The 27,193-nt window shown below is 39.2% G+C and overlaps 1 protein-coding gene across 1 annotated transcript; it reads left to right on the top strand.

Moving 5' to 3' along the window:
* The first annotated feature begins 3,214 nt into the window (after nucleotides 1-3,214).
* MOSPD1 (motile sperm domain containing 1) lies at nucleotides 3,215-26,998 on the top strand. Its single transcript, XM_081566450.1, has 6 exons — nucleotides 3,215-3,290; nucleotides 16,073-16,328; nucleotides 16,442-16,517; nucleotides 17,950-18,167; nucleotides 22,792-22,953; nucleotides 25,203-26,998. The coding sequence occupies exons 2-6, from the start codon at nucleotides 16,175-16,177 to the stop codon at nucleotides 25,232-25,234; spliced, it is 642 nt and encodes a 213-aa protein (XP_081422576.1). The 5' UTR covers nucleotides 3,215-3,290; nucleotides 16,073-16,174; the 3' UTR covers nucleotides 25,235-26,998.
* The last annotated feature ends 195 nt before the right edge of the window (nucleotides 26,999-27,193 follow it).

Genomic DNA, 27,193 nt, shown 5'->3' on the forward strand with positions numbered 1-27,193 from the left:
ATTGATATCTGAAGTGGAGTGTGGTCTTACGGGACTGATCTCTTGACCTGTGGGATCTGACACTATCTCTGGGTAGGTAGTGTCAGAGTTGAGTTGAATTGTGGGTAGACAGTGTCAGAGTGGGATTGAATTATAGGACACCCAGGTGGTATCAGGCAATTGGTCAGTGGTGTGGAAAAGCCCACACTTGAGAATTTTTGGAGCAGAATCTTACCTGGAAATTCTTATTCAGTAAGTCTGGGTAGGTTCTGGAAGTCTGGTTTTTTGTTTTGTGTGTATGTGTGTATTTTCCTAGAGATTTAAACAAATTTAGTTTTAATTGAAAGACCTATTTGCAGGGCATCAATGAAGATGCAGACATAGAGAACAGACTTATGGACATGGGAGGTGGGGTGGGGGAAGAAAGGAGAGGGTGGGACAAATGGAGAGCGTAACATGGAAACATATACACTACCATATGTAAAATAGCCAATGGGACATTTCTGTATGACTCTGCAAATCGATTCTTTATCAAGGGCTCTGTGAACAAAGTAGTACAAAGAGCATTGCTCACCACTCAGATTTACAAGGGTTAAGTCATAACCCACTGCATTTGTTGATGGACAGTGTACCCTGAGATGAAATCAGGATTAAAACAGAATGAGGCACTCTTTGCTTTGGACAAGCAGACACCGTGGATATTTAGATGCATGTCTCAGGAAGAATGTTAATGACCCCAGATTCTTGCATCTCTCGTACATAAGAAAGCATACTTAAAATCATTAACTTGAGATATCCATTCTTTGTAAATAACAATAATCTTTTACCAAGAATGTATGCTTGACTGCTCATGTCTCCTAGCTGAAAGTTGTGGATAAACTGGTTTCACCCCTACCACTTTGGAGCATTTTCCTCAGAGCTAAGTGAATGGCTGTCTCCCTGACTATAGTCCTCAGCAAGACAACAAATAAAACTTAAACTCATGACTCTTATGTTGTATGTTTTTCTTTAAGTCAAGAGCTTCAGGTTAAAAAAAAAAAAGAGTTTCAGGTAATTCTTTAGGCAAATTTGGGAAACCATGATTTAAAGCATTGTCTCCAGGAATTCACAGTAAAGGCTTTGATTCCTAATGTGGAATATCAAACACACATACCTGAGTGATAGAGTACAAAGGTTTTAAAACATAATAATAAAATAGACAGTACTCTGGAAGAGCATCCCATAATTACATTCTCTCATATACTATAAATATTAGCACATGAGAATCTTCTAGCAGCCTGGTAAACTAGGTAGGCCAAGGATTCTTGTCCCAATTTTAGGGAAGAGGAAACCACACCAGAGTGTAGCTTGTAATGTAACTGGAGAGAAAACAAACATGCATTAAATGATGCAAGAACAACACTAAGTAAAATGCCTGCTTTCGTAAAAAAGGATACTTTGTAACATGGTTTATAAGGTCTGAAGGGATGTGGATGGAACCCAACAGCAGACTGAAGCAGATAGGAGTCTGAAGCTTCCCCAGAGTAGGAGATATAGATATCTGTGTTTGGAAACTCAGTTATTTTCCATGGCACCATGAAGTTTTTCTACACTGCATTGTCATGTGAACTATACCAGTTACATTTTCCACAACTACATATTGTACCACAAACCAGTCTGACCTGCAAGGGAAGTATAAGCTTTGGTCCTTTTGCAATGCTCTGCTGCCTAACCAGTTTGTGTTTGCAAAATGGCACGTGATCTGGTCAAGATGGAGATGTCCTAGTAAAGGGAGGGTGGTGATTTTATGACGTTTTGCCTGGGATCCTTTCTAGGCCTACCTAGGGCTTCAGATGCAGTGAAGTTGAAGGATTTCATCCAATTGTATCATGTCTCTTCTGGATCAGGCATTCTGCTGCCAGCTATGGGTGGGTTTTGAGAAATCCTTAGTCTAGGCAGGAGAGAAAGGAAGACATATACATGACCAGTGATTACCTAAGTCAGGAAGAATTCCAAAGCAGAATAAGTAACATTATATGGTGGTGGGCCAGGAGTTAATTGTGATCATGGCCAATCCTGGAGTGTATACTGGAGGAAGTGACATTTTCACTGGTTGTTGAAAGATAGATAGGTACTGCAAAGAGAGAAGGGCATTATAACTGGGAATCTGGGAGCAAAGGTATCCGAAGCCTGAGCCCAAGGGAAATCTACTGGCAGCCCATTGCTTGGATGGGACAATTGGGAGAAATCCTTTGGGCCTTATATTTGTGGGGAGGGGACCCAGAGTGGCTGTACCTTATTCTCCTTAATGGACATCATTAAAATTTAATTTTGAAAATTCTCTCTTTAATGATACTCCAAGGGGAGATGGTTCTATGGCATCACTGACTCAGTGGACATGAGGTTGAGCAAACTCCAGGAGATAGTAAAGGACAGGGAAGCCTTGTGTGCAGCAGTCCATGGGATCGCAAAGGGTCAGATATGACTTAGCGACTGAACAATAACAAAAGGGGCCTATGAGCATTACTGACAGTGTGGCCTCTCAAGGGGGAGTATTTGGGGCAGCCAGTGCTGGTTGAGTTGTCCCAGGCCCTACTATCTTCCATGAATGGCAGTTGATGGGCTCAAGTATTGAGTTATCAGAAAAGGATTGCAGAGGACTTCATATAAAATGCTAAGGAGTTGTAGATACTGTTGAGACATTGAAAGGTTTTAAGCAGAAAAGTAATATGTTGCATATACACCTTAAATCTCTCTGGTTGCTGTCTGGGAGGTGGTTTAGACAAAGACAAGAGTGGAAGGAGAGAGTCTAATCAGGAGGCTACTGCAATAGTCCAAGCGAAAAATCATAGGGCTGAAGCAGAGCCTGTAGCACTGAGGATGGCGTGGAGAAAGAGGTGGTTAATAAGACGCCTCAGAGGTAGAATTAACTAGCCTCTGTCCTCAGTGTGTGTGTGTGTGTAGGGGAATAAGACGAGGGAGGAGTCAAGGATCACTGCCTAACAAGTGCAACGAGAGACTGTCTTCTGTACGAGTTTGCATTCTCCTCAAGGGGCAGCAGGAAAGAGAGGAGGGGCAGGTCAGAGAGAGCAGGGAGAAACCCAGAGGCCAGGTGGCAAGCAAGGAAGCCCCGCCCCTGGATCCGGCCCCTCCCCCGACTCCACCTCTTCTCCTTCTTCCCACCCACCCCGCAACTGCAGCTCATCCTCGAGGGCGGAGAGAGGTGGTATTTGAGTCCTCCGGTATCCCAGCAGGCAGTGCAGCCTAGAGATGCTGACAAAGGACCGGAGGGAGCAATCGCAGCTGCTTTCCGAGGAGCCGGTGTTGCCAAGGTGAGAGTCCCCCACCGTCCCGTCACCCACTTTCTCCGACTTCGGGAAGACGCGGAAGTTACGTTGCCGAGAGACCCCGCGGAAAGAATGAGCCGTACCCAAACCCAGAGCTTGGCTCTGTGACTGACAGCCGGGCTCCGCGGAGCCGGGACCTGGGTGGGAGGTGGGGGGAAGGCAGATGGAGTCCTTGCTGCCCCATCTCTGACTGTCAACTGCCTCGCGGATCGCGGATCTCCGCCCCAGTGTCGGGCCGGCTCTTGTGTGTTTCGCTTTTGCCCAGGCGGAGGCAGCTGGCTCGGGATCCTCCCGGTGGCTGCCAGGCAGAGTTCGGTTGCCCCGGGGATGCGACTCCAGGGACAGCTCTTTAGTGGATGTTTCGAGGAGGGCTAGGGGAGGGAGGTCGACTCCTTCTTCGGGCTGTCACCGTCCTCGCCCTTCCTCCAGCCCAGCCCGTCCCCGCGGCGAGCAATTGGAAGGAAATCGGCGGGGCTGGAGTGAGGCGTCCCGGGATCGCTGGAGGGCGATGAGTGGGGCGGAGAGGCTGGGAGTGACAGGAAACGCCTTCTTGAAATATCAGTAATGGGTGGGGGGTAAGGGGTACGTGGCCTGTATCTTTTCCTTTCCTGGACCTCCGCACGGATCCTGATGGTTGCACCAGCTGCTCGGCTGTAAACAGGCTCACATGACCGGTTTCACATGGAGCCGGCCGGTGTGGGGACGAGGGCTGGAAAGGCAGGGCCCCAACCTGGTGGAGCTGAAGTCCTAGGATGGACCGTTTGATCTCCCTGCTCAGCCTTCCAACCCTTCGTCAATGCTCTGTGATGTCCCCTCTGGATAAAGTAGCTGACATCTCTCCTCTCTGGAAGTAGCATTTCTGTCCCAGTAGAATCGAGGAGACCTAACTTGGGGGGAAAAAGTCCAGATGGTTTTTTTTTTTTTTTTTAATCTTTGAGGGCGCTAAAGAGGACAGAAACCTGAAAAATTGGGTCCTTTGGATCTTGCCTAAAAAACAGTGGTGTACTTTCAGAATGCATTGTGTTAATGTGAATTCCAGATAGAAGGGGCAAATCTACTTCTTCAGGCAGGGCACACACGGGAATAATATATTCTTTTTTTTTGGAATAATATATTCTTGATGATGAAATTCTTGTCCACTTGTTTCCTCTAAGTGCTGGGAAATCTCTGCAGAGAAAATATCATATACAGGATATTGAATAGAGGATGGACACCAGCTTTTAGATTACACATATATTTGCCTTATAAAGCAGTGGGAAGTTTGGAAAACAGGAAACAGGGCCACATATTCCTTTCAAGTTGTTCACATCTACTTAACCAAACAGGATTCAAGATTAAGCTAGTTTCTGAAGCATTTCTAGAACTCTCAGAGTAAGACATTTACTCACATACCAGGATCTTTGAAATTTTTTAATTCCCTTTATTTATAAAATATATTTAAATGTAATGGACAGTATTCAGTACAAAATTACCATGTTATAGGCAAAGATAGAAAATAGAACAAATAGCTTATAACATAATGCATGTTTCTCCCCTTAAATTGTTCTTGCACGTTTTCTTCCTAAATTTTTTACTTTCAATTTTTTTTTCTCATGGATCTTTTACATTTAACTCCAATTTCTGAAAAGCAGAAAAGAAGAAACTGCAAGAAACGCTTCCCATGTCTCTAATAGCTCAATAAAGTAATTCATTCTTTTTCTGATTTTAAAAAGTTTAAGATGAAAGAGAAAATTTAAATTTTGTCTGAAAGAGATTATTAGTGTTCTGAATCTTGTTTTGCCACTTTGTAGCATTCTGGAGAACCTTGCCCTACAATAAATAGATTAAGTGATTTACTCTTTGAGGCCCTCCATTTCTTCATCTGTAATATGAAAGTTTTGTTTTAATCTCCAGAGCCCCTTATAGCTCTCACATTCCACAAAATAGTGCAGTTTTTGATTGGGCACTATTCTTGGATAAAATAAGCTGGTTAAATAAGCCAAGATATTGGTATCAACTAAAAGGAACATACAGTAAGTAATAAGAAGTACCTAGAGTCCTAGTAGAAATAGGAATTGCATTCTGCAAAATTCTCATTAGGTAATTAGGTAAATTAACCATGGAGGTTGAACTGTACCTTTCTCTCCCTCCTCTCTGTCAGGAAATTGAAGATTGCTTCAGCTAAATCCTGCCTTCCAAATTAGAAATAACAGTTCCTCCTGACTTTCTTGACCTTCAAGGCATAGTACAAAGTCTGATTCTTTCACTCATTCCAGCTTCTACCTGAATTAAATGGGCTATGTGGTCAGTGATGAAATTAGAATAAAAAAGCTATAGCAGGTTCTCACCTTGGCAGTACCTTGATTAGATCATCAGAACAAGTATCAGGTTTTCAAAATTGCATTTTGCCAGCACATTCAGAAACTGTCAGTCTCAGGGATTGATTCATACTAACCAAACTCACAAAAGATTTCTATGTTAATATGAATACCAGTTTATTAACTTCAAGGGAGACGTAGAACCGCCAAGCAGGTCAGAAGATTCATGTACACGCCAGGGTACCCTTTGCTCTTGACCCTGTGGGAACACATAGAAATTGCTCTTGACCTCCCCTTTTTTCTAGAGTCTGTGTGGCTCACTTCTTAAAACACTCAGTAATTGATACAGTCGACAAGATCATAGCTTGCTTTTTATATAAAAACCATTTTGGTCACACTTGTATGGATATATCCTAGTCACCTGATTCAACTTGAGCCACCTGAAAAAATCTCTAAAATCTGTTTCTTCTCCATTACTCCTGCCTTAGTGTAGCCCCTCACCTCTCCATGCCACATTCATTTAATATTTATTTATTTTTTATGGTAGATACTTTGGAGTGAGACCCTGTGCTTGAGTGGTGAGTGGCAACCAGTTTCCTATTTCTGACCATATCCAGTCAGTTCCCTGCTCTAAATCCTTCCAAGCTTCCCTTGGCCTGCAGCAGTGGTTCTCAAAGCATTGTGTGCATCAGAATCATTCGGAGGGCTTATTAAAACCAGATAGCAGGGCCCCCAGCCCCAGAATTTCTGATTCAATAGGTCTAAGGTGGGACCCAAGTATTTGCATTTCTAGCAAGTTCCCAGGTGAAGCTGCTGCTGGTGGTGTGGTACCACATTTTGAGAAACGCTGGCATCCAGAATCAAGTCTAAACCTCTCAAACTTGGCTTAGAAGATTTTCACCATCTGCCTCCAGCTTACCTTTCCAGCCTTCTCTTTTGCTGCTCCCCCACACATGCTATTTTTTAACCATAGGCAATGCTAAAGCTCATTTTAAGAGTCCCTTTCAAGCCTCCACAAATACTCTTGCTTGGAATTCACCCCCATCTCCCTCCACTCCTACTGCAAACCCCTATTTAAGGCAGACTGTCACTTTCTTTATGATCCCAGAGGATTTTGTATCTATCAGCATTTTAACTCTTCTCACATCTTATCCTAATTACTGTGTATGTCCATTTTTCCTACTAGACTGAGTTTTTGGAGGGCTGAGACCATGATTTCATCTTTTCTCCATATTCCTTAGCATAGTGCCTGGTATATAATAAGTGCTCAGTAAATGTTTGTTGAAATAATTTGTGATCCTCAAACTTCTGAGAGTGCTCTACATAGCAACATATGTATTTCATATAGTTAATTAATATGGACTTTGAGAATTGTACATACATCTTGAAATAACTGAAGACATATTGGGATTTTGTAAAACAAAAGTTGCAAATAACTAGTTAGAAAGAAATGTTTTTAAAAAGACATTATTAGAGGGCATCCTTATTTCTTTTGTTTATTTATTTATTGGCCATGCCACACAGCATGCAGGATCTTAGTTCCCTGACAAAGTATCAAACCCGTGCCCCCTGCACAGAGGCCTATTCACTGGACCACCAGGGAATTCCCCATCCTTATTTCTTTTAAACCTTAAAACGTACACTACTCAACTTTTACATCGTAAATATGTAAGAGCCTAGCAATACATATCATTTATAGCAGTCAATCTTGTAAGATATCAAATTATACAAAAACTAGAAAGTGTATAAAAACAAAATTGCCTAATACTGAGCAGTGAACCATCTAATATAGTGTGAACAGTAGAACATTGCTTGTGAAAGAGTCAATTTTAGGAACAGACCAGCCATTAAAAAGCCTAATAGATAATACTAGAAGCTCAGAGATGAGGAAAGCTGACTTTATGAAATGGGAAGGCAAGAGAGGTTTTAATACCAGTGAGAGTAAAACAAAAGAACATATTGCTCTTCGCTATACACTATTCAGTTGGCCATTGGCAGTGCCTGCACCATGTATGGTAGAAAGAGATAGCCTCTATGCCCAGATAAAGGGGAACTGGCCTGAAGGTGGAGCTGGGTACCCTAATCAGTAAACACAAGAGCCAGGGACAGGTAGTAAGTAGCTGGTGCACTGTAGCCACGCAAATGGGTCACTAGTTTCTGGGGGAGGCTGTACTTCGAATCATCCTTAACTGTTTCAAACTTTGAACCACTTTGATACAAGAATCCCCAAGAATTACTTTTTTCATTTTTCTTGCAGCCTCCTACCCCCACAAAAAGGGCAAACGTCCCTGTGTATCTCAGAGCCTTGTCCTCCCCTTCCTCTGGTCCATCCTAATTGAGGACAGAAAATGGTCACACTTTGGAGTACTGGTCTCCTCCCAGAACTGAGGGTAGAAAGTATAGGTGCCGATTTCAGTGTGTTGAGGCTTTCTTTTTTTTTTTGGAGGGAGAGTAGTTTGCAAATTGGTCACAAGGTGGTGTGCACACATAAGGTTTTCTTTCCAATTTCATTCATGCTTGCATTTCTGTGCTTTAGGTACAGAGGAAAAGGATGAGGCAGTTTCCGGTCCCAGGAGCTCCCAGTGGTATTGTCTTTCTGTAAGGTCGGGGGTATATCAGAGCCTCAGATTTCTAAACCCTGCTGGCCTAGTTGGGCTCTGAGGAGGCAGGGATGATGAGGAGAGGGAAGTGGGAGGGAGGGAGGAGGGGAGAGGCAGCTGGGAGTGCTGATGCTCTCCGTTTTTCTCTTACCCCAGCCCATGGCAAGTAGCCACTATAGATTTACTGTTCCTCTAATTGGGATCGGTTGCCTGTCTTTTGTGGATAAAGGGTGTTCAGCTATGGGGAAAGGGAGCTGATGGAGGAGCCAGTTATTAGTGGACACCTGTAGGTTAACTGCTGAGTTCAGTATCTTCTAATGCCTAACACCGATCTCTAGTCTTCAGATGCAAAAAACAAAACAGCAAAACAAAACAAACACAACCCCAGAGAAAAACAATATAGCGTTATGCCTGAAATCTGGAGAGTCATAATTACTCCACATAAAACAAATGTCAATTATTCACTCTATCCAATAAGTACATTAAAAAATAATGTAATAAAATTACTGAGATCCTTGTAGATCAGAGCAGTAGATGAAGTCAACAAAGAGGGGACATTTGAAGTAGGCTTTGAAGAATGTGTAAAATTTTGGTGTCCAGAGAGGAAGAATAAAGTAAACTTTGGTTGTGCTGTGCTGTGCTTAGTCGCTCAGTCCTGTCCGACTCAGACCCCATGGACTATAGCCCACCAGGCTTCTCTGTCCATGGGGATTCTCCAGGCAAGAATACTGGAGTGGGTTGCCATGCCCTCTTCCAGGGGATCTTCCCAACCCAGGAATTGAACCCAGGTCTCCTGCATTGCAAGCAGATTCTTTATCATCTGAGCCACAAAGGAAGCTCAAACTTTGGTTACTGACAGCCATAGCTCTGCTTTCACAATCAGGAAAAGAAAGTATGTGCAACTTAGTAAGTGAAACTGTCTGGTTTTTTTTTTTCCTTGATAAAACTGAAAAGGAAACACATGCATCAAGACTTGAATTTTGGATCATCCTTTGAGAATTCTTCTTTTATGGAAGAGCAGGGGAATTTTCTAGAGATGAGGGCATGAATGGCCATCAGCATCAGGGAAGCAGGATTTTTGAACTGAGACACAGAGGAGATGATTATTGTATAGGGAAGTGTGAGTCTGAAGACCAGAGTTCTGCCACCAATATCCTGTGCAACCTTGGGTAAGACCCTTAACCACTCTGGGCCTGCTTTTCTTATTGGTAAAATGAGAAGGGTTAGGAGCTGACATTCTTTGACTCTGTGTGTGCTTGACTTTCGGAAAGCAACCTTATTAACTGATTTGCCGTGAGGTTTTACCAGCTTAATGTATAATCTGTCCCCAGAATTTTTGCATTTTATCATTTTGCAATGTTGACTAGAGCAAAAAGAAAGTGTTAGTCTCCGGAAAACCATTAATTAAAGGCAGGTGTCACGCTCCATCGTGTTTGTTGGCAGAGTCTATAATATCGCACTGGTGACCTGGTGCTAATTCCTCCCTAGTCTCCACTGGTTGGAGTTTGGGAGGCAATTTATATCTTAGCCAAGATAAGTGAAAAATGGCAACAGAAATCTGAAAAGAAATAGTAAACTGCTGAAAATGGTGACCAGGGGACAGACAGCCTATTCATGATTCATGGGAAAATATTTAACTCGTAAAGAGAAAGCTTCAAAATTCAAAAATAAGAATTTCTACTAAGCCATCATTTAAAGCTAATAATCTACTCTGACCTGGGCCAACTAACTTCTTGAGGTTAGAAACAAGAGTTTAGCACTTGTTCTGTGTGTTTAATTTTGACTTCTCAGTCAGATCTATAAACCGTCTCATACTCCTTTGTGACAAAGTTTTACATTTTCCTAGGTTTGCAAGTCATCTTAAATAAATCTTAGTTTTTCTCATTGTATTGAGTTTCTATTGCATATAAACTTATCTTAAATAATTAAAATCATTCTATTTAACACATAGGTTAAGGTTTTCAATGTTATTAAAAGATCATAAATTGGAAAGTGCAGTTAACGGATTTTTCACACATGGTTTCTAAATTCCTTATGTTTCAAAACTGGCACCTTTCTCAAATTAGCCTCTAGCAGAGTTGTTGTTTGATTCAACTTTTTTTTTTTTACTTTTAAATTAGGTCTTCATGTGGTTCAGAATTCAAAAGATATAAAACAGTATTCAGAGAAAACTCCCTCTCACCCCTGTCCCCAGCCATTCAGTTTGTCTTGCCAGGGGCAGCCCTGGCTGTCCTTTCAAAGGTATTTTACCCATATCCAAGAAAAGAGGTTTACACAGTCTTTTATCTCCCTTTTCCACACAAATAGTAGCGAACCCTACAGTCTACATTGCACCATGCCAAAGAGCTTCCCCTTTCTTCTTGATAGATAGCTGGTATCCCAACAAATGACTATATCATACTTAATATAATGAATCTCTTATTAGTGACCAGTTGGGCTGTTTCCAATCTTTTGCTGTTGCAACAACTAGCCCTACTTGCATGCCAAACTTCATTCTATGTGCCTCACATAAATTATTTTATTAATACTCAGTGCTGAAAAAAAAAACAACCCCCCTCCAAAAAAAAAATCCCTCAAACCTTTCTCATACAGGATTTCACACAAGGGAAATATTTATGCCCAACACGTTCCTAGAAGTAGAATCTCTAGATCTGAGGGTTATGTGCATTTAATTTTAGTAGGTATAGTGGATGTGCCAATTTATATTTATATCCTTACAAGCAATGTAAGAACATGCCTGATTGCTCCCACCGTGTACTGTCAAATATTTTTATTTTTGCCAATTTGACAGGTAAAAACATGTATTTCGGTATAGATTTAGTTTGTATTTCTCTTGTGAATGAAGTTACACATACTTTTGTAACTTTAAAAACAATTTGTATGTCCTTTTCTATAAAATATTACAGTGTTTGCTCATTTTTATATTGCATTATCTTTTTTTAAATGATTTGTGGGTCCTCTATATATAGTAGGGGAATTACACATTGCCTATGATATGAATTGAAAATGTTCTTTCGGCTTTACTTATAAAATTTATTTGCCATGCAGAACTTTAAAAATTTTTATATAGTTGAATTTATTATTTTTTGGCTTCTGGTTGTTAGAGAGCCTAAGATTATATAAAAAACAGATTTCCCATGGTTTCTAGTGCTTTTGTGTTTTTAAAAATACATTGAAAGCTTTGTTCCATTTGGGATTTATCACAATTAAATTTTGGAATTTTATAAGGAGTGAGGCATAAAATCAACTTTTTTTTCTAGGTGGATACCTGATCTTATCAATATTTGACTGAACTATGTTCCACAAATTAGAGATGCTACCTTTTATCATAAGCTAAATTCTCACCTTGAATTTTAGAGTAAGATGTTGAATATTATTTAGTGATGCCAAATTTGGTTGTTCTTTTCCTGATAGCTAAGCTTATTAAGAAATTGTAGGGCTTATCATTTTCTATTCAAAAAAATATCCCAAACTTCCAGGAGTACATTATACAAATAGAAATGTGTATAGCTCTTAACAAAGGAATGAAATTCATGGCAAATAAAAACTCAGAAGTAAAATAATTTTATCAGATGCTTTTCAGAATAACTTTAGTTTTCTTTTATTGAAATGGACAGTTAGTTTGGTATAGTGGAAAGAATACTGGACAAAGAGAGGCCTTCTGGCATTTTTTATCTGTCTGGTCTTTTCCTAATTTAGTAATAGCAGCAAATACTTAGAGTAGCACCTTGCCTATAGCAAGTGCTAAAGGCTTTACATATATCAATTCATTCGGTATATATAATTAATAAGAAGTTTGTAATCTGTTGAAAATTAAACAGTGGTAAAATATTATTATTAATAAAAATGTCGAGTGCTTTGAGCTTAGTCAAAACAATAACAACAACCTAACACATATGAGCTACAGGCATGCTGTAAAGTGTACAAATAGAAAGTGGGATCTGGGGCAGCCTGTGGAGGCTGACCTTACCAAGGTTCTTCCTTACTTTCACATTCTTGTGTCTTTGCTTATGCTGATCCCCCGGAATGAATGCCCTCCCTGCTTACTCCCCCCAACACAGAAGCCTTTCTTTTCTTTAAGGGCCACCCCAAATATTATCTCCTGGCCTCTCTTCCAGGTAGAATTATCCAGGCAGTCTTCTAATTACCTAGCACTTTATATACAGCAGTATGCATTATAATAAAGGTAGCTTAAATATTTGTTTTTTCTCGTCAGTTAGACTAGAGTCTCCGGAGAGCAAGGCCAGTGCATTATTCATTTTTGTATCTCTGTGCAGCTCTTGACATACTTTCTCACTTAAAAGATTGAGGGCAGGAGGAGACAGGAGCAACAGAGGATGAGATGGTTGCCTGGTATCACCGACTCAATGGACATGAGTTTGAGCAAGCTCTGGGAGATGTTGAAGGACAGCCCATGGAGTCACAAAGAGTCAGACATGAGTTAGCGACTGAACAACAACAATGTTCAGCTGGGAAAAAAGAATAAAAATGTGCATACATGATTATACAGTATTCTATTTGATAAAAGTGGACAAAGCCCCAGTCAGAATCACAGCCCTGATAGCTGGTAGAAACCAAACAATGTAATCATTTGTTAATATTTCTCTTTGAGTGTATGAGAACCTGAGTGCAAAGTATTAAATGGTTTGTGGCCTATTCTAAAGCTGTGATCTACAGGGTGAAACTCAGACATTTTCTGTGATTGTATATTTTTGCTTTCACATTTTATTTTACAAAGCCATATTTGGGGTGCTAACTAAATAAGACTGTTGTTGATCAAAATTAGATTAGGAAATAAATGCAGAAACATTACTTATCAGACAGGCAGACTTCTGCCAGCTACAACTTTCTGGAACATATTCAAGACCCCCAGAAGGAATCCAAAAAGGTCTCTGAAGTTGGAAGAAAATAGCTCTCACAAAGCTTGTGTACTGATGTAGGAGGGGAGGCATGGTGCCACTTGCATGCCAAGGCTTGCTTACTGACTTGACTTTTCATAGAAAACTCAGCAAGTTTGGATATTCGGCTTCTTTTCAAGACATTTTTGTTTGTGGGTTTCAATAGAAAAAAGATTAAGAGAACTGTCCCACCCATGCTGCCAGAAGGCACTAACTAAAGCATTGTTGTAATGATTTTTTTTTTTTGCCTTTTCATGCTGTTGATGGGGTTCTTGAGGCAAGAATACTGAAGTGGCTTGCCATTCTCTTCTCCAGTGGAGCACATTTTGTCAGAACTCTACACCATGACCTGTCCATCTTGGGTGGCCCTGCACAGCATGCCTCATAGCTTCATTGAGTTACACAAGGCTGTGATCCATGTGATCATTTTGGTTAGCTTTCTGTGATTGTGGTTTTTCCTCTGGAGGCTGTGGGATTGTAGTTCTTGACTCCTCTGTCTGCCCTCTGATGGATGAGGATGAGAGGCTTGTGGAAGCTTCCTGATGGGAGGGACTGGCTATGGGGCAAACTGGGTCTTGCTTTGGTGGGCAGAGCCAATGCTCAATAAATATCTTTAATCCAATTGTCTGCTGATGAGTGGGGCTGTGCTCCCTCCCTACTAGTTTTTTGACCTGAGGAGGCCCAGTCCTGGAGTCTACAGGCTCTGTGGTAGGGCTAGAGGCGACCTCCAAAAGGACTTATGCCAACACATGCCTCCCAGGACTGCTGCTGCCAGTGCCCCTGTCCCTGCAATAGGCCACTGCCAACCCACTCCTCTGCAGGAGACCTTCAAACACTCACAGACACGTCTGGCTCAGTCTCTTGTGGGGTCAGTGCTCCTTTCCCCTGCATGCTGGTGCGCACAAGGTTTGTTTGCGCCCTCCAAGAGTCTCTGTTTCCCCAAGTCCTGTGGAAGCTCTGTAATCAAATCCCGCTGGCCTCCAAAGTCAGATTCCCTGGGGATTTCCAGTCCCTTTCCTGGATCCCCAGATTGGGAAGTCTAATATGGGGCCTAGAACGTCTGCAATAATGCGAGAACTTCTTTGGTATTACTGTTCACAAGTACGTGAACTGAGAACTTCCAGATGTACAAACTGGATTTAGAAAAGGTAGGGGAACCAGAGGTCAAATTGCCAACATCTGTTGGATCATAGAAAAAACAAGAGAGTTCCAGAAAAACATCTACTTCTGCTTCATTGACTTCAATAAAGCCTTTGTGTGGATCACAATAAACTGTTCAAAATTCTTAAAGAGATGGGACTACCAGACCACCTTACCTGTCTCCTGAGAAACCTGTATGCACAACAAGAAGCAACAGTTAGAACCAGACATGGAACAATGGACTGGTTCCAAATCGGGAAAGGAGTACGGCAAGGCTGTATACTGTCACCCTGCTTATTTAACTTATATGCAGAGTACATCATGAGAAACGCTGGGCTGGATGAAGCACAAGCTGGAATCAAGATTGCTGGGAGAAATATCAATAGCCTCAGACATGCAGGTGACACCACCCTTATGGCAGAAAGGGAAGAGGAACTAAAGAGCCTCTTGATGAAAGTGCAAGAGGAGAGTGAAAAGGCTGGCTTAAAACTCAACATTCAAAAAATGAAGACCTTGGCATCCGATCCCATCACTTCAGAGCAAATAGATGGGGAAAAAGTGGAAGCAGTGGCAGATTTTATATTCTTGGGCTCCAAAATCACTGCAGACAGTGACTCCAGCCACGAAATTAAAAGAGCTTGCTCATTGGAAGAAAAACTATGACAAACCTAGACAATGTATTAAAAAGCAGAGAAATCACTTTGCTGACAAAGGCTCATATAGTCAAAGCTATGGTTTTTCCAGTAGTCTTGTATGCATGTGAAAAGGGAAAAGGGAAGTCGCTCAGTCGTGTCCGACTCTTTGCGACCCCGTGGACTGTAGCCTACCAGGCTCCTTCGTCCATGGGATTCTCCAGGCAAGAATACTGGAGTGGTTTGCCATTTCCTTCTCCAGGGGATCTTCCCGACCCAGGGATCGAACCCAGGTCTCCCACATTGGAGGCAGACGCTTTAACCTCTGAGCCACCAGGGAAGTCCAAGCATGTGAAAGTTGGCCCATAAAGAAGGCTGAGTGCCAAAGAATTGATGCTTTCAAATTGTGGTGCTGGAGAAGACTTTTGAGAGTCCCTTGGACAGCAAGGAGATCAAACCAGTCAATCCTAAAGGAAATTGACGCTGAATATTCATTGGAAGGACTGATGCTGAAGCTCCAATGCTTTGGCCACCTGATGTGAAGAGCCGACTCACTGGAAAAGACTGATTCTGGGAAAGATTGAGGGCGGGAGGAGAAGTGGGTGACAGAGAATGAGATGGTTGGATGGCATCACCAACTCAATGGACATAAATTTGAGCAAACTCCAGGAGATAGTGAAGGACAGGGAAGCCTAGCGTGCTGTAGTTCATGGGGTCACCAAGAGTCAAACATGACTTTAGCGACTGAATAATGAGTGTTAAAAAAGTGAGTCTTGAGTTTTTCCCTTGTAAGTCATGGAAGGTTACTTTATTTTTTTTTTCTTCTTTAAGAATTCTGATTGGCTCACATAAAATATGTTGTAACAAAATGTATTCTTTTTTTTTTTAAGTCTGAGGTTTTAAAATACTGACAACCCTTGGGTCACACCTCTTTGAGGGTGATTAAATAGGAAGCCTTCTTTATTCCTGTATTCAAGTTTGTAAGTAACTTATCATAGGTTGATATCCCGAATGTGAAAGGAGCGTGTGTAAGTTTCTTTGCAGAGTTTAGTAGAACCTGTATAAGTAAGCCAAGAGGAAAAGTCAAAAGGCACGTTTAAATGATTTGGGGATTGTTTTAATGTATGCTAACCATGCTAGTCACAGCTAGCTCATGAAAAACAGTTATCACTCAGCTGGCTTTCTCTCTTCTCTTTCCAGATTGCCAAAATGCTTTGGAGTTTTTAACTGATTTTTAAGAAAAACCCCAAATAGATTTGAGACTGTAAAAACCGACGCCTCAGCGAGGGGGATTTAGTGCCAATGCATCAACAAAAAAGACAACCAGAGTTAGTGGAAGGAAATCTTCCTGTCTTTGTGTTTCCCACAGAGCTAATATTTTATGCAGATGACCAGTCAACACATAAGCAAGTGTTGACACTCTATAATCCCTATGAGTTTGCCTTGAAGTTCAAAGGTGAGTCTCCTAGGTCTATTGTATCGATTTGAACTACTCCCTACTAATTTTTGACTTGTAGAAACTAAAATTTTTTAAAAATCACTAATGGCCATTGTGACTTTTTCTTTCAGTTTTGTGTACTACTCCAAATAAGTATGTTGTCGTTGACGCTGCAGGTGCAGTAAAGCCTCAGTGTTGTATGGATATGTAAGTCAAAATCACTTCCTGGTAACATGTTTTCAGTGTGTTGATATTTATGTGTTTAACTTGCAAAAGATCTTTTATTAAAGATGCTCCACCTTGGCACTCATTACATTTTGAATTTTTGCTGAGAGTTTGTCTATCAACATTCTTTTTAAGAAGTTTCTAAGAAATTCTAAACAGGTTGGCCACATAATAATTCATTATGTTGGAGCCAAGGTGTGTGTTAATATTTCCATGAACATTTCCTCATGGTTGTGCTTTTAGTCATAGCAGAGAGATTTATGGAGTTAAAGTTCTAACTTAATCCTATACATTTCTCTAGCTAGAATAGGGAATTTAGCCTTCTTTGGAACATCTTGCTATTATAGTGACATTTGAGGGACTAATAATGCTACACTCTGAGAACAATAGTAATATAAATTCATCTGAAATGATTCAGTAATAAAACTGAAAGTTTGTCTATACAAACAGGAAGCAAGTGTATAATTACTCATCTGGAAAAAGTTAGCTGAGCTCTTCCAGATAATTTGGTCTTAAAGTGTCAGATAAATGATTGTTTGTTCAAGCTGTTCATATTTAACTTTCACTTTAAAACTAGTGGTGACCAGATGGATCTAATGACCAGCCCTTAATTTAAGCTACCAAGTAAACTATTGCTTTAAATCTTCAGTGAGAGTAAGAAGCAGAGGTCCTTTCTCTTGCATATATTTTCATCATCTCAGAGCCATAAAATGATGTATCTTTGAGGATATGTTTTTTTTGCATATTTCTTTGATTTTCATTGTGTACATGATAAGCAAGGACTATTCCAAAAGAAATATAGTATCTTGCCCCATAAATGTGTTACCTTTGACCTAATTGTTTTGTGTTCTCTATTTAGAATAAAGTAAAAATGACTGGCACTGAAGATAACTTTCATAAAAAATTACACTTCTTTATACTCTTTTCAGAGAAATACAGAAATGATTTGTTAGCCTTCTGTTGCATTTGTCTTACTGGATTAACTACTTATTCGATTGCTTATTTTTGCCTTTGTGCATGGACTTCAGTTTTAATTGAAGTCTAGAGTGAGGTTTGTTATTTTGTTATTTGAACAATAAATAAGTGGCAATAGGAATTTTTGAGACTTTTGTGGGGAAGAAACAATTTCGTATACCCTCTTTAGTGAATATTGCTACACAGAGATATCCAGGAAAAAAATGTCATTGTGAAAAGGAATTTCCTTTACCTATCCTTTTATTTTAGACTCTTATTCATCAAATATTTAAGAACTACCCACTTCTTTGGGGTTATACTGTGATTTTTTTAAAAAAAAAGACATCATTAACAAGTTTCTGTATTTGACTATTTGGTTACACTCAGTTAATGTGTATGAAATCTCTTGCTGAATTCTGTTTGAAACCTAAACTGCATTTGTTCTTTTTCAATGTTTCAGTGTAATTCGTCATAGAGATGTCCGATCCTGTCACTATGGTGTAATAGACAAATTCCGTCTCCAAGTTTCCGAGCAAAGCCAGAGGAAGGCTTTAGGAAGGAAAGAGGTTGTGGCTACTCTTCTCCCGTCTGCAAAAGAACAACAAAAGGAAGAGGAGGAAAAAAGAATAAAAGAACATTTAACTGAAAGTTTATTTTTTGAGCAGTCGTTTCAACCAGGTACTTTGGGTTGGGTTGGGTTTTTTTGTGTGTTTTTTTTTTTAGTTTGGGTTGTGTTTAAAGTCCTTTTGAGGTCTTACATGTTTCTTACTTTAAATGAATCAGGGAGCAAAGAATAATTACTAGAACAATAACCTGCCACTCTAAACCTAGTTGACTACTGCAAAAGTGAATGTAGAGATTAGGTACCTAGAATTGAACAAGAGGCCTCGAGCTGGCCTTTTAGGGGAGAAAATAACTCCACTAGACGGGGCTGTAAGGCAGGGGAAGTCATTGCCAGAGCTCCTCAGTCTATAAAACCTGAGACTGCAGGCACTGTACTTTACAATGCTAGCACAATTTGGCAATTCTGTACTTTTGTTTCTGTGACTTTCCTATATCCTGTCTCATTGAATTAATTCGAAGAAGGAGAGAAATTGTGCTTGGCAGTAGGCCAAGCTTGGTGCGCTTTTCATATAATTTTGAAAAAAAAAAAACTCATTAAAGTTGAAGTTAATTAAACTAAGTAGATTATAATATCCCCTTCCCCTGTGGGCTATTAATTGAATCCCTCTCCATTCCTCATTTCCTTCCAGCTTAGATATTCAGGAGTGTTATGATATATTCTTTCAACATCGACACTATCCTCGTAGTCAACTCTTTGGACATCATTCCCCCATCCTTTGATCGTCTCATTATCTCCCTTCAACCCTATTATAAAGGGAGGAAGAGAAAATTTTCCATAGAAAAGCATGGTGACTTTTTGATTGTGATAGATGAATGTGATAGCACCTGTTCTTGAAATCTAAACATTATATATGAGGGAATAAAAAGCATCTACTTGTCATTACATTAATTTATCAATTCCTATCAGTTTGTTCATCTTAGAGTGTTTATTTTGACAAGACAGGCATTCGCTGGAGGCAAGTGTCTTCTCTTTCCATGCAGGGAGTGCCTGGGTTCACTAGTGATACCAGGACTAGGAATTAGGTAGTTAGTTAGATTGTTTTCTTCTCAGCAGCTGTGATTAACTGACAGGACTAGTTTTTCATGTTTTGAAGCTGAAAGAGAATCTCTGTCAAATGTCACTTTGATGTCCAGTCAATACTGTGAAATGACTTATAAATAGATGTGAAATGCAAAATTCCTCTTTTCAAATGCCTTCTATAGAAGAAAGGCCATCTGAGTGTTTGGTTTGGGGTGTTAATTTTGTAATTTCAAGTCAAGTGGTCATTGGAGATCACTTTTGTATTTAACAGACTGGTGTGATGCCCAAGAGGGTTTAGTGTTTTACATACATTTTTTTCTTTTCTTTTTAAATTTGTTAGAATTCAAGTGAAAATCATCCTAAAATACAAATGTGTATTAATTGAACATTTTATTCTTATTTTATGTTTATAACGAAACTTTGTATCTCAGGTACATTAGAGAATTGTTCGAACAAGATTAAAAAAAAAAAGAGAATTGTTCTAAATGTAAAATTAGAGTAAGTAGATGAATAAAATAGGTAATATTGACATAGTACATGGTAGTCTCTGTTTTGGGGGGGGAGGGAAACACCTCTCTAAGCCATCCTTGTCAGGAAGCTCAAGAAGGCAGGCACCTTATTTGTCTGGTTCATGATTATGTCCTTGGCACCTAGCACAGTGCCCGGCACAGAGTAGTTATACAGGAAATGTGTGCATGGGCCTCAGTAGAAAGGCCGGACATCTCACCTGGTAGTCTGTTAGATTGTTTTTCTTCGTCTTAAAAGTTTCCAAGGCTCCTGCTACTTTGTAGAGCAAGGGTAATACCACAGTAGAGCTCCTCACTCCCCACAGTCTTGGCCAGCAAGTCCCATTTGTGGGTAGTTACCCCAATGCTTCTAATAATATGGCAGGAAATTGAGTAAAGTAATAGAGTGTAACAGTAAGTTATTCAATCTAGGCTCACAAAATGATATTTTTAGCTTCTCTTGTTTATTAAATTAATAGTAAATTATGTGTGGTTTCCAGTATATGGAATTCTAAGTTTTTCATTATGTTTCTCTGAACCAGAATGTTGAAACAAATTGAGATTGTTCTATGGGAGTCATTATTTTTGCATGTCTTTAGCTGTAGAAAATGTTTATTAGGTATGTTATAGGCACAACAATATTGTGAGGTTCTCTCTTTGAGTTTTGCTGGAAAAATGACTAGAGGCTCTATCTCAAGATATTTGGATCTTAAAATGTAGTGAAAGGCAGTAAAAATGAGAAATTCTTCTCAAGTTTATGTATTGTATAAAAGACATCTTAGTAACAAATTAAAGGAAGGAAACAATACCTATAATCCCACACACTTAACAAATCTGCCTTTATGTGTTCCGTGTTACTTTCTAGACCTTGTCTATGAGCATAAATATAATTATATGTATATATATATATATATATATATATTTCATTTAACAGAAATTGAAGAGAAACCCACAAAGCATACTTTCACAAAATACCAAAGCCCAGGTCGTGAAAAAGGTGTTTTAAAAGGATTCATCTGAATCTTAGTGGGTTTATCTTAATTATATTACTAAAAAAATGCTATGTATGATGCCAGGTTTGAGCTAGTGCTCTTTGGCTTAAGAAAACTACTTTCTTTATTACTGATTATAATAAAGAATTGAAAATGACCTAAAAGTCTATAAATTGGGAATTGATTAAATTACAAATATTCAAAAGATGGAATGTCATGCAGACATTTACAAGGATTTAATAGAATGGGCTTCCCTGGTGGCTCAGTGTGGGGAAGATCCCTTGGAAAACGAAATGGCAACCCACTCCAGTATTCTTGCCTGGGAAATCCCATGGACAGAGGAGCCTGGCGGGCTTCATTCCATGGGGCTGCAAAGAATGGACACAACTTAGTGACTAAACAGCAACACAATATACTGACATAAAAACAGATTCAAATATTTTTCTAAGTGAGAGGAAAAAGTTAAGAACAGTATGTATAATATGGTCTCATTTAAGTAAAAAATCATTTTACATGTTTATATGGGCATTTATAAAATCTGCAAGGATCTATATACCAAGCTATTAACAGTGTTATCTCTAAGAGGATGGGATTACAGAAGAACCCTTATTTTTTTCTGTATCTGTAAATTTTTTCCAACCCTGTAGTATCAGAAAAACTTTCCACTTTGAAAAATGTCAAGCATTTATGTGAATGTTTTTGAAATTTCTCTAAACAGTAAAAATTCCTTGAAATTATCTTTACTGTGGGTTTGCATTGAGCAATGCAGTTGTCAGAAATATTTGCCTTGAAACTTACCTTTGCAACAAGTACAAAAATACCGTATTCATTAGCAAAAGACAGACTGGTTTTTAGGCATTTATGCTATTGTTTCATCTCAAGCAACAATCACTGTAAACTTTGAATTTGTTTTCAGCTATCTGGCTTCGGTGAGGCTCAATTAAGCTTCACACAACAGCTAAGGTATTAATAATTTAGAAAAGCTGCATCTAATAATAAAATGAACCGTGTTTTTCATGAATAAAACACAAAGATTGTGTTGCTGTTGGCTATTTCTTTTAATGAAAAGAAGGGTAGTGGGAAAAGCTGTAAGACATAAAATGCTGGTGGGTTTCTTAAAAATATGCATATGAATACTGTATAGTTCTGTACAGCCAGATCTGTAGAAGGGCATACCTGATAATAAATGTTTTTAAATTTTATATTATTATAGTAAGAACACAACATGATGTTTACTCTTTTAACTAATTTTTGTGTGCAATATAGTACTGTGGACTGTAAGCACAATGCTATACAGCAGATCTCTAGAACTTACTCATCCTGCATAACTGAGATTTTTATGCTCATTGATTAGCAACCTGGCCCCTGGTAGCCAACATTCTACTCTCTGATTCTATGAGTTTGTCTGTTTTAGATTTCTCATACAAATGGAATCATGTAGTTTTTGTCCTTTTGTGACTGAGTTATTTCATTTAGCAGAATATTTGTCAGATATTGTCTCTGCTGTTTTCTTACTTCTATACTATAAATGCAGGTAGAGTGGAGGGCAAGAATTTTCATAGGCAGTTTTAATAACATTAAAGTTGAACCTTTTCTGCTGCCCTAACATTTTCCAAAATGGTAGCAGGATGCTGCAGTTATTAGGACCAAACCTGTCTCAAGGTCTACCAAGGATACTCCCAGAAGGTAGTGTAGCTCTACTGCAGTGGGCTCCAAGGTGGAGTACACACAAGCAGTGCATGGGGGTACAGGAAGACAATGCTAGAACTTCAATTTCTATCTGTTTTTAGCCCATTCTATTAAAATTCTATTTGTGTATTTTATATTAAATATAATAGTACATTACTTATGCCTGTAATTTGTAAACATACACAGATGATACATGCTCGAACACTTTCTACAAATTCCAATGGGGTGGTGGGGAAAGGATGATGACCACTAGAACATTCCATCCTGTAATGGGCTTCCAGATAAGTCCAACAGATAAGGTCCCATGGGACAGGAATGATGGAGAAAGTATCAGATAAGGTCCCATGGGACAGGAATGATGGGGAAAGTATCAACACCAGAATCCTGGTGAGTGGTGGCCAGTCTATATGAATGAACTTTTATCTTAAGTTGTTTTTAGAAGAAATCTCAGGATTCTTGTCTTTTTGCAGAAAACAGAACTGTCTCCTCAGGACCTAGTTTACTGACTGTCTTCCTGGGAGTGGTGTGTATTGCAGCTCTGATGCTTCCCACGCTGGGGGATGTGGAATCGCTGGTGCCTCTCTACCTCCACTTAAGTGTGAATCAAAAATTAGTGGCTGCTTATATCTTAGGTAAGTGTTTTAAAGACGCATTGGGGCATAGCATAGGCAGGTTTTTTTTTTTCTTGAAAAGAATAATACATTATTCCTTTATTTATCCCATTATTTCTTTAAAAAATCTATTCTGGACTAAATTGTATCCTAAACACTTGAAGTATACATTGTAGAAACATGACAGTTATAGAAACACTAATATTAAACCTAAACCAAGCATTCCTAACATGAATCAAGGCCCAGAATCTTTAAATGGCTCGCCTAAGGTCTATTGATTATAACTGATTCTTTTTAATTTTTAAAAATTTTAACACAATTTTAAAGATTACTTTCCACTTACAGTTATTGCAAATATTGACTACATTCCCTGTGTTATACAATACATCCTTGTGCCTCATACCCAACAGTATGTACTTCCTAGTCCTCTACCCCTATGTTGCCCCTCCCTATGTAGGCAATTTTTATGGCCTGGAGGTGGTAGTGGTGGTTTATGTGTATATGGGGTGATGGTGGTGGCTTGATTTTTTTTAAAGAAAAACAAACAAAAAATTGCTTCAGAAGCATGTTGATGTAAAGTGTATTTTAAGATTTAATTGTTGGCTTACTGTTGGTTCTTTTGAACTTATTTATCTAGTACCAAATACTATATTTATTCCATTATTGTCCTTTTGCTGATTTACAACTGTATGGGATTCCCAGGTAGTGCTAGTGGTAAATGAACCCGCCTGCCACTGCAGGAGACGAAAGAGACACAGGTTCGTCCCTGGGTCTGGAAAATCCCCTGGAGAAGGAAATGGCCACCCCCTCCAGTATTCTTGCCTGGAGAATCCCATGGACAGCAGAGCCTGGCGGGCTACAGTCCATGGGGTCACAAAAAGTCAGATACAACTGAAGTGACTTAGCATGCACGCAAAACATGTATAAACTGTAAACTGCATACATTCCATTATACAGCATTTCACTTCTAGGAACTGACCTTAGGGAAATACACAAAGCACATACAGTGATAAAGATGAATAAGACAGCCTTGTTTAATACTGCGATCCTTTCTCCTTAAACTAGTTTCCTTGTCTGCTATTGAATCATTTCTTTCAGTCATCCTGGCTTGAAATCTTATAGTTAAATAGTTCAACTGAATAAACATTTATTCAATACCTACCATGTGTCAAAGATTAGGATTCTGGTGATGCATGACTCTTTCCTCATTGTCTCCTCTCACCTTTTTTGAGATGCCAACTCTTTTCAGTTCCTTGGTGTGCTCACTTTTTTTAAACTTCAAAATTGTCTTCTGAGTTGTCTCCCTGACTTCTATCTGTGTCCCTTCTCTCCCTATTCCTCCCCCTTTTATCCCTGTTGTTTCCCCCTCAACCAAAATCATCCATCACATTACCGTCAGGTTGATTTTCATTCTGTGTTGGTTTCACCACCACCACTCTCTACTCAACAACCTTCAATGATTCCCCATAATCCACAGAATGAAGTATAACTCCATAGTTTGACACTGAAGACTCTCCATGCTCTGAGTCCTCTCTGAGTTAATCTTGTCTAGCTGCTTCCTAATATAAATCCTTGGTTAGAGCCCATTAGGTTATTTATTGATCCCCCAAAGCTCATCTGGAGCCCCAGTCCTACCTCCATGCCCTTGTTCTTGCCATTCACTGACCTGAAATGCCTGCCCATCTTACTGTTTTCTGTCTTTCTTGTTCATCTTTTAGGCTTACTTCAGCTTAACCTTTTGGGGCATCTTTGATCGCCCCAAGTCCTATGTGGTTATTTTCCTTCTCTGTGCTTTATCACTCACTTTTTAAGAACCACTCATTTAGGACCGAGTATATTCTTATATTATTAAAATTCTTATGTATGGAGTCTCTTCAAAAGAAACAAGCTAAGCAGAAATGCTATGCTTTTGTCTCTTTGTGGCTCTAGGACACTGGACTGCAAATAGGCTTACATTGTTTTTGTTGATAAAGTTGGCTGCGTTTACTGACACTTTAAACTGCCATGTCTGCTATTATTATAGCTGATGTGACTGGAAAATGTGAGAGATATATTTAATGGTTAAAAAATTAACTATGGCCAGACATTAGTGATTTAATTACATCTATCCAACGACTGCCAATTGCTATATATTGGATATCTTCTGTTATAGTATCTGTATAGTATCAAAATTCAAATTTATTTTGAGTTCTTGGTAGAGTGCCTGGCTTTGTGCTATAAAGATTTTGTAAAATGCGTGTCTTTAACTGTGCTCCAATTTTTTCTTTCAGGTCTTATCACAATGGCTATACTTAGAACATGAACAAGGAGTTCAGTTGACTTCTGAAGTACATTTATCTTGAAAATATGAATGTGGACTGCCTTTTATCTCTATTTCACCCCATTAACATGCTACAAACTATTGAATGATTTAGAATCATTTCAAATGTATAATATATATTTTAAATTACTCTATAATTTTATTCCAAGGACTCCAGCACATTATGTTACAGATAGCAAGGAGGCTTCTGAGTGACACTTAGGAAATTATTTGAAGAAATTCTTTTTATATCTAAGCCAGCCATGCAAAAGACTTTAATTAAGATATTTGTTATTTTATCATCCTTTTTCTAATTCACTTTGATTGTTGCAGTCATGTGTCCTTCAAAGTTAAAGGCCTAAAAGAGCAAACTGACCAGCCTAAAAGTAAAAGTACATTTACTTCCTAGGTACGAACATCAATGTTCCTATGTAAACTATGCCTTGTCCTCTATCATTATAAACAGTTGCCATGGTGTTTCTAAAATAAGAGTTTTACAGTTAATATGTAGAGAGTAATAAAAAGCATAAAGTACTGAGGGATCATGCTTATCTTAGTCTCACAGAAGATATATTTAATTCATTTGATGAACTGCAGAATAGGTTGTGGTCCAGCCACCAAGAAGTAGGGTGACCATTCTATTTGGTCTAAGAATTCTAAAGGAAGGTAGACATTTGTTTAGTTATTTGGTACACCCTAGCTTTACCTCTAGATAATGCTTTATGTTAATAGGAGGAAAAATCACTTATCTTTTCTCCATAGCCCTCTGCGTGACTGTAAGGTACTAGCCCAGATTGGGGCTACCAATGCCAGGTGGTTTATGTGGAGATGATTTTTCACCTTTAAACTCTAAGCCAAGTATCAATATAAAAAATCCTTGATATCTGTCTATTTTATACCAGTCACTGAGACATTTTTTAAGTTGTATTTATAAGTTTGTATTTATTATTAAAACAACTTTACCAAAAAAGTCCCCTGAAGCACAACTATTTACATTTCTTTATAGCCTCTTCTGATCTCTAACATATATATGCAGTTTTAACTGTTAGTGTTGTAGTAATTGATTTTTTGACTTAGGATTTTTATCTGAGAGCACAATGCATTGAGTCTCTTGAAAATCATGTTCCAGATCTTTTTACAGAATGAATTTATGCACTGCTACTGTAGTATTCTCAAGGATAAACACAAGATATATGCTTGATGTTGATTTTTGCAGGAAACAGTACTTTGCTTCTAAAGTCAAAGCTTTTATGTATACTCTTTCATAGAAAATCTTCATTGTTTAACCATTTGGGGAGCATAAATCATTAAATGGATCATGTCTGTACATTGTGTAATGACTAAAAAGCACATAAATGTAATCTATTTTGAACTTTGTAAAAAAAAAATTACCCTTGTGTTTGAAGTGAAGTCGCTCAGTCATGTCCAACTCTTTGCTTCCCCATGGACTGTAGCCTGCCAGGCTCCTCTGTCCATGGGATTTCCCAGGCAAGAATACTGGAGTGGGTTGCCATTTCCTTTCTCCATGGGATCTTCCCAACCCAGGGATCGAACCCAGGTCTCCCGCATTGTAGGCAGATGCTCTACCATCTGAGCCACCAGGGAAGTCTGTGTTTGAAGATTATCCTTCTTGTTTCTCTGTCCATCTCAAATCGTGTGTGTGCATGTGTGCGTGTGCAGGTGCACGTGCACGCCTGTGTGTGTGTGATTACACATTGTAAAGAACAGAAATTACTTTAAAAAATAAAATGGAGACCTGAAGTTTCACATTGATTTACACATTTTGTTTCGGTATGTCTCTGAGGAACTCAAAGTTTTTGTCTCCGTGTTCAATTCTTTGCAACTCTATGGACTGTAGCCTGCCTGACTTGTCTGTCCATGGGATTCTCCAGGCAAGAATACTGGAGTGGGTAGCCATTTCCTTCTCCAGGGGATTTTTCCAACCCAGGGATCAAACCCAGG

This window comes from Giraffa tippelskirchi, chromosome X (genome assembly GCF_054371585.1).
Source record: "Giraffa tippelskirchi isolate mGirTip1 chromosome X, T2T-mGirTip1v1.2.pri, whole genome shotgun sequence".
In the NCBI taxonomy this organism is placed as follows: domain Eukaryota; kingdom Metazoa; phylum Chordata; class Mammalia; order Artiodactyla; family Giraffidae; genus Giraffa; species Giraffa tippelskirchi.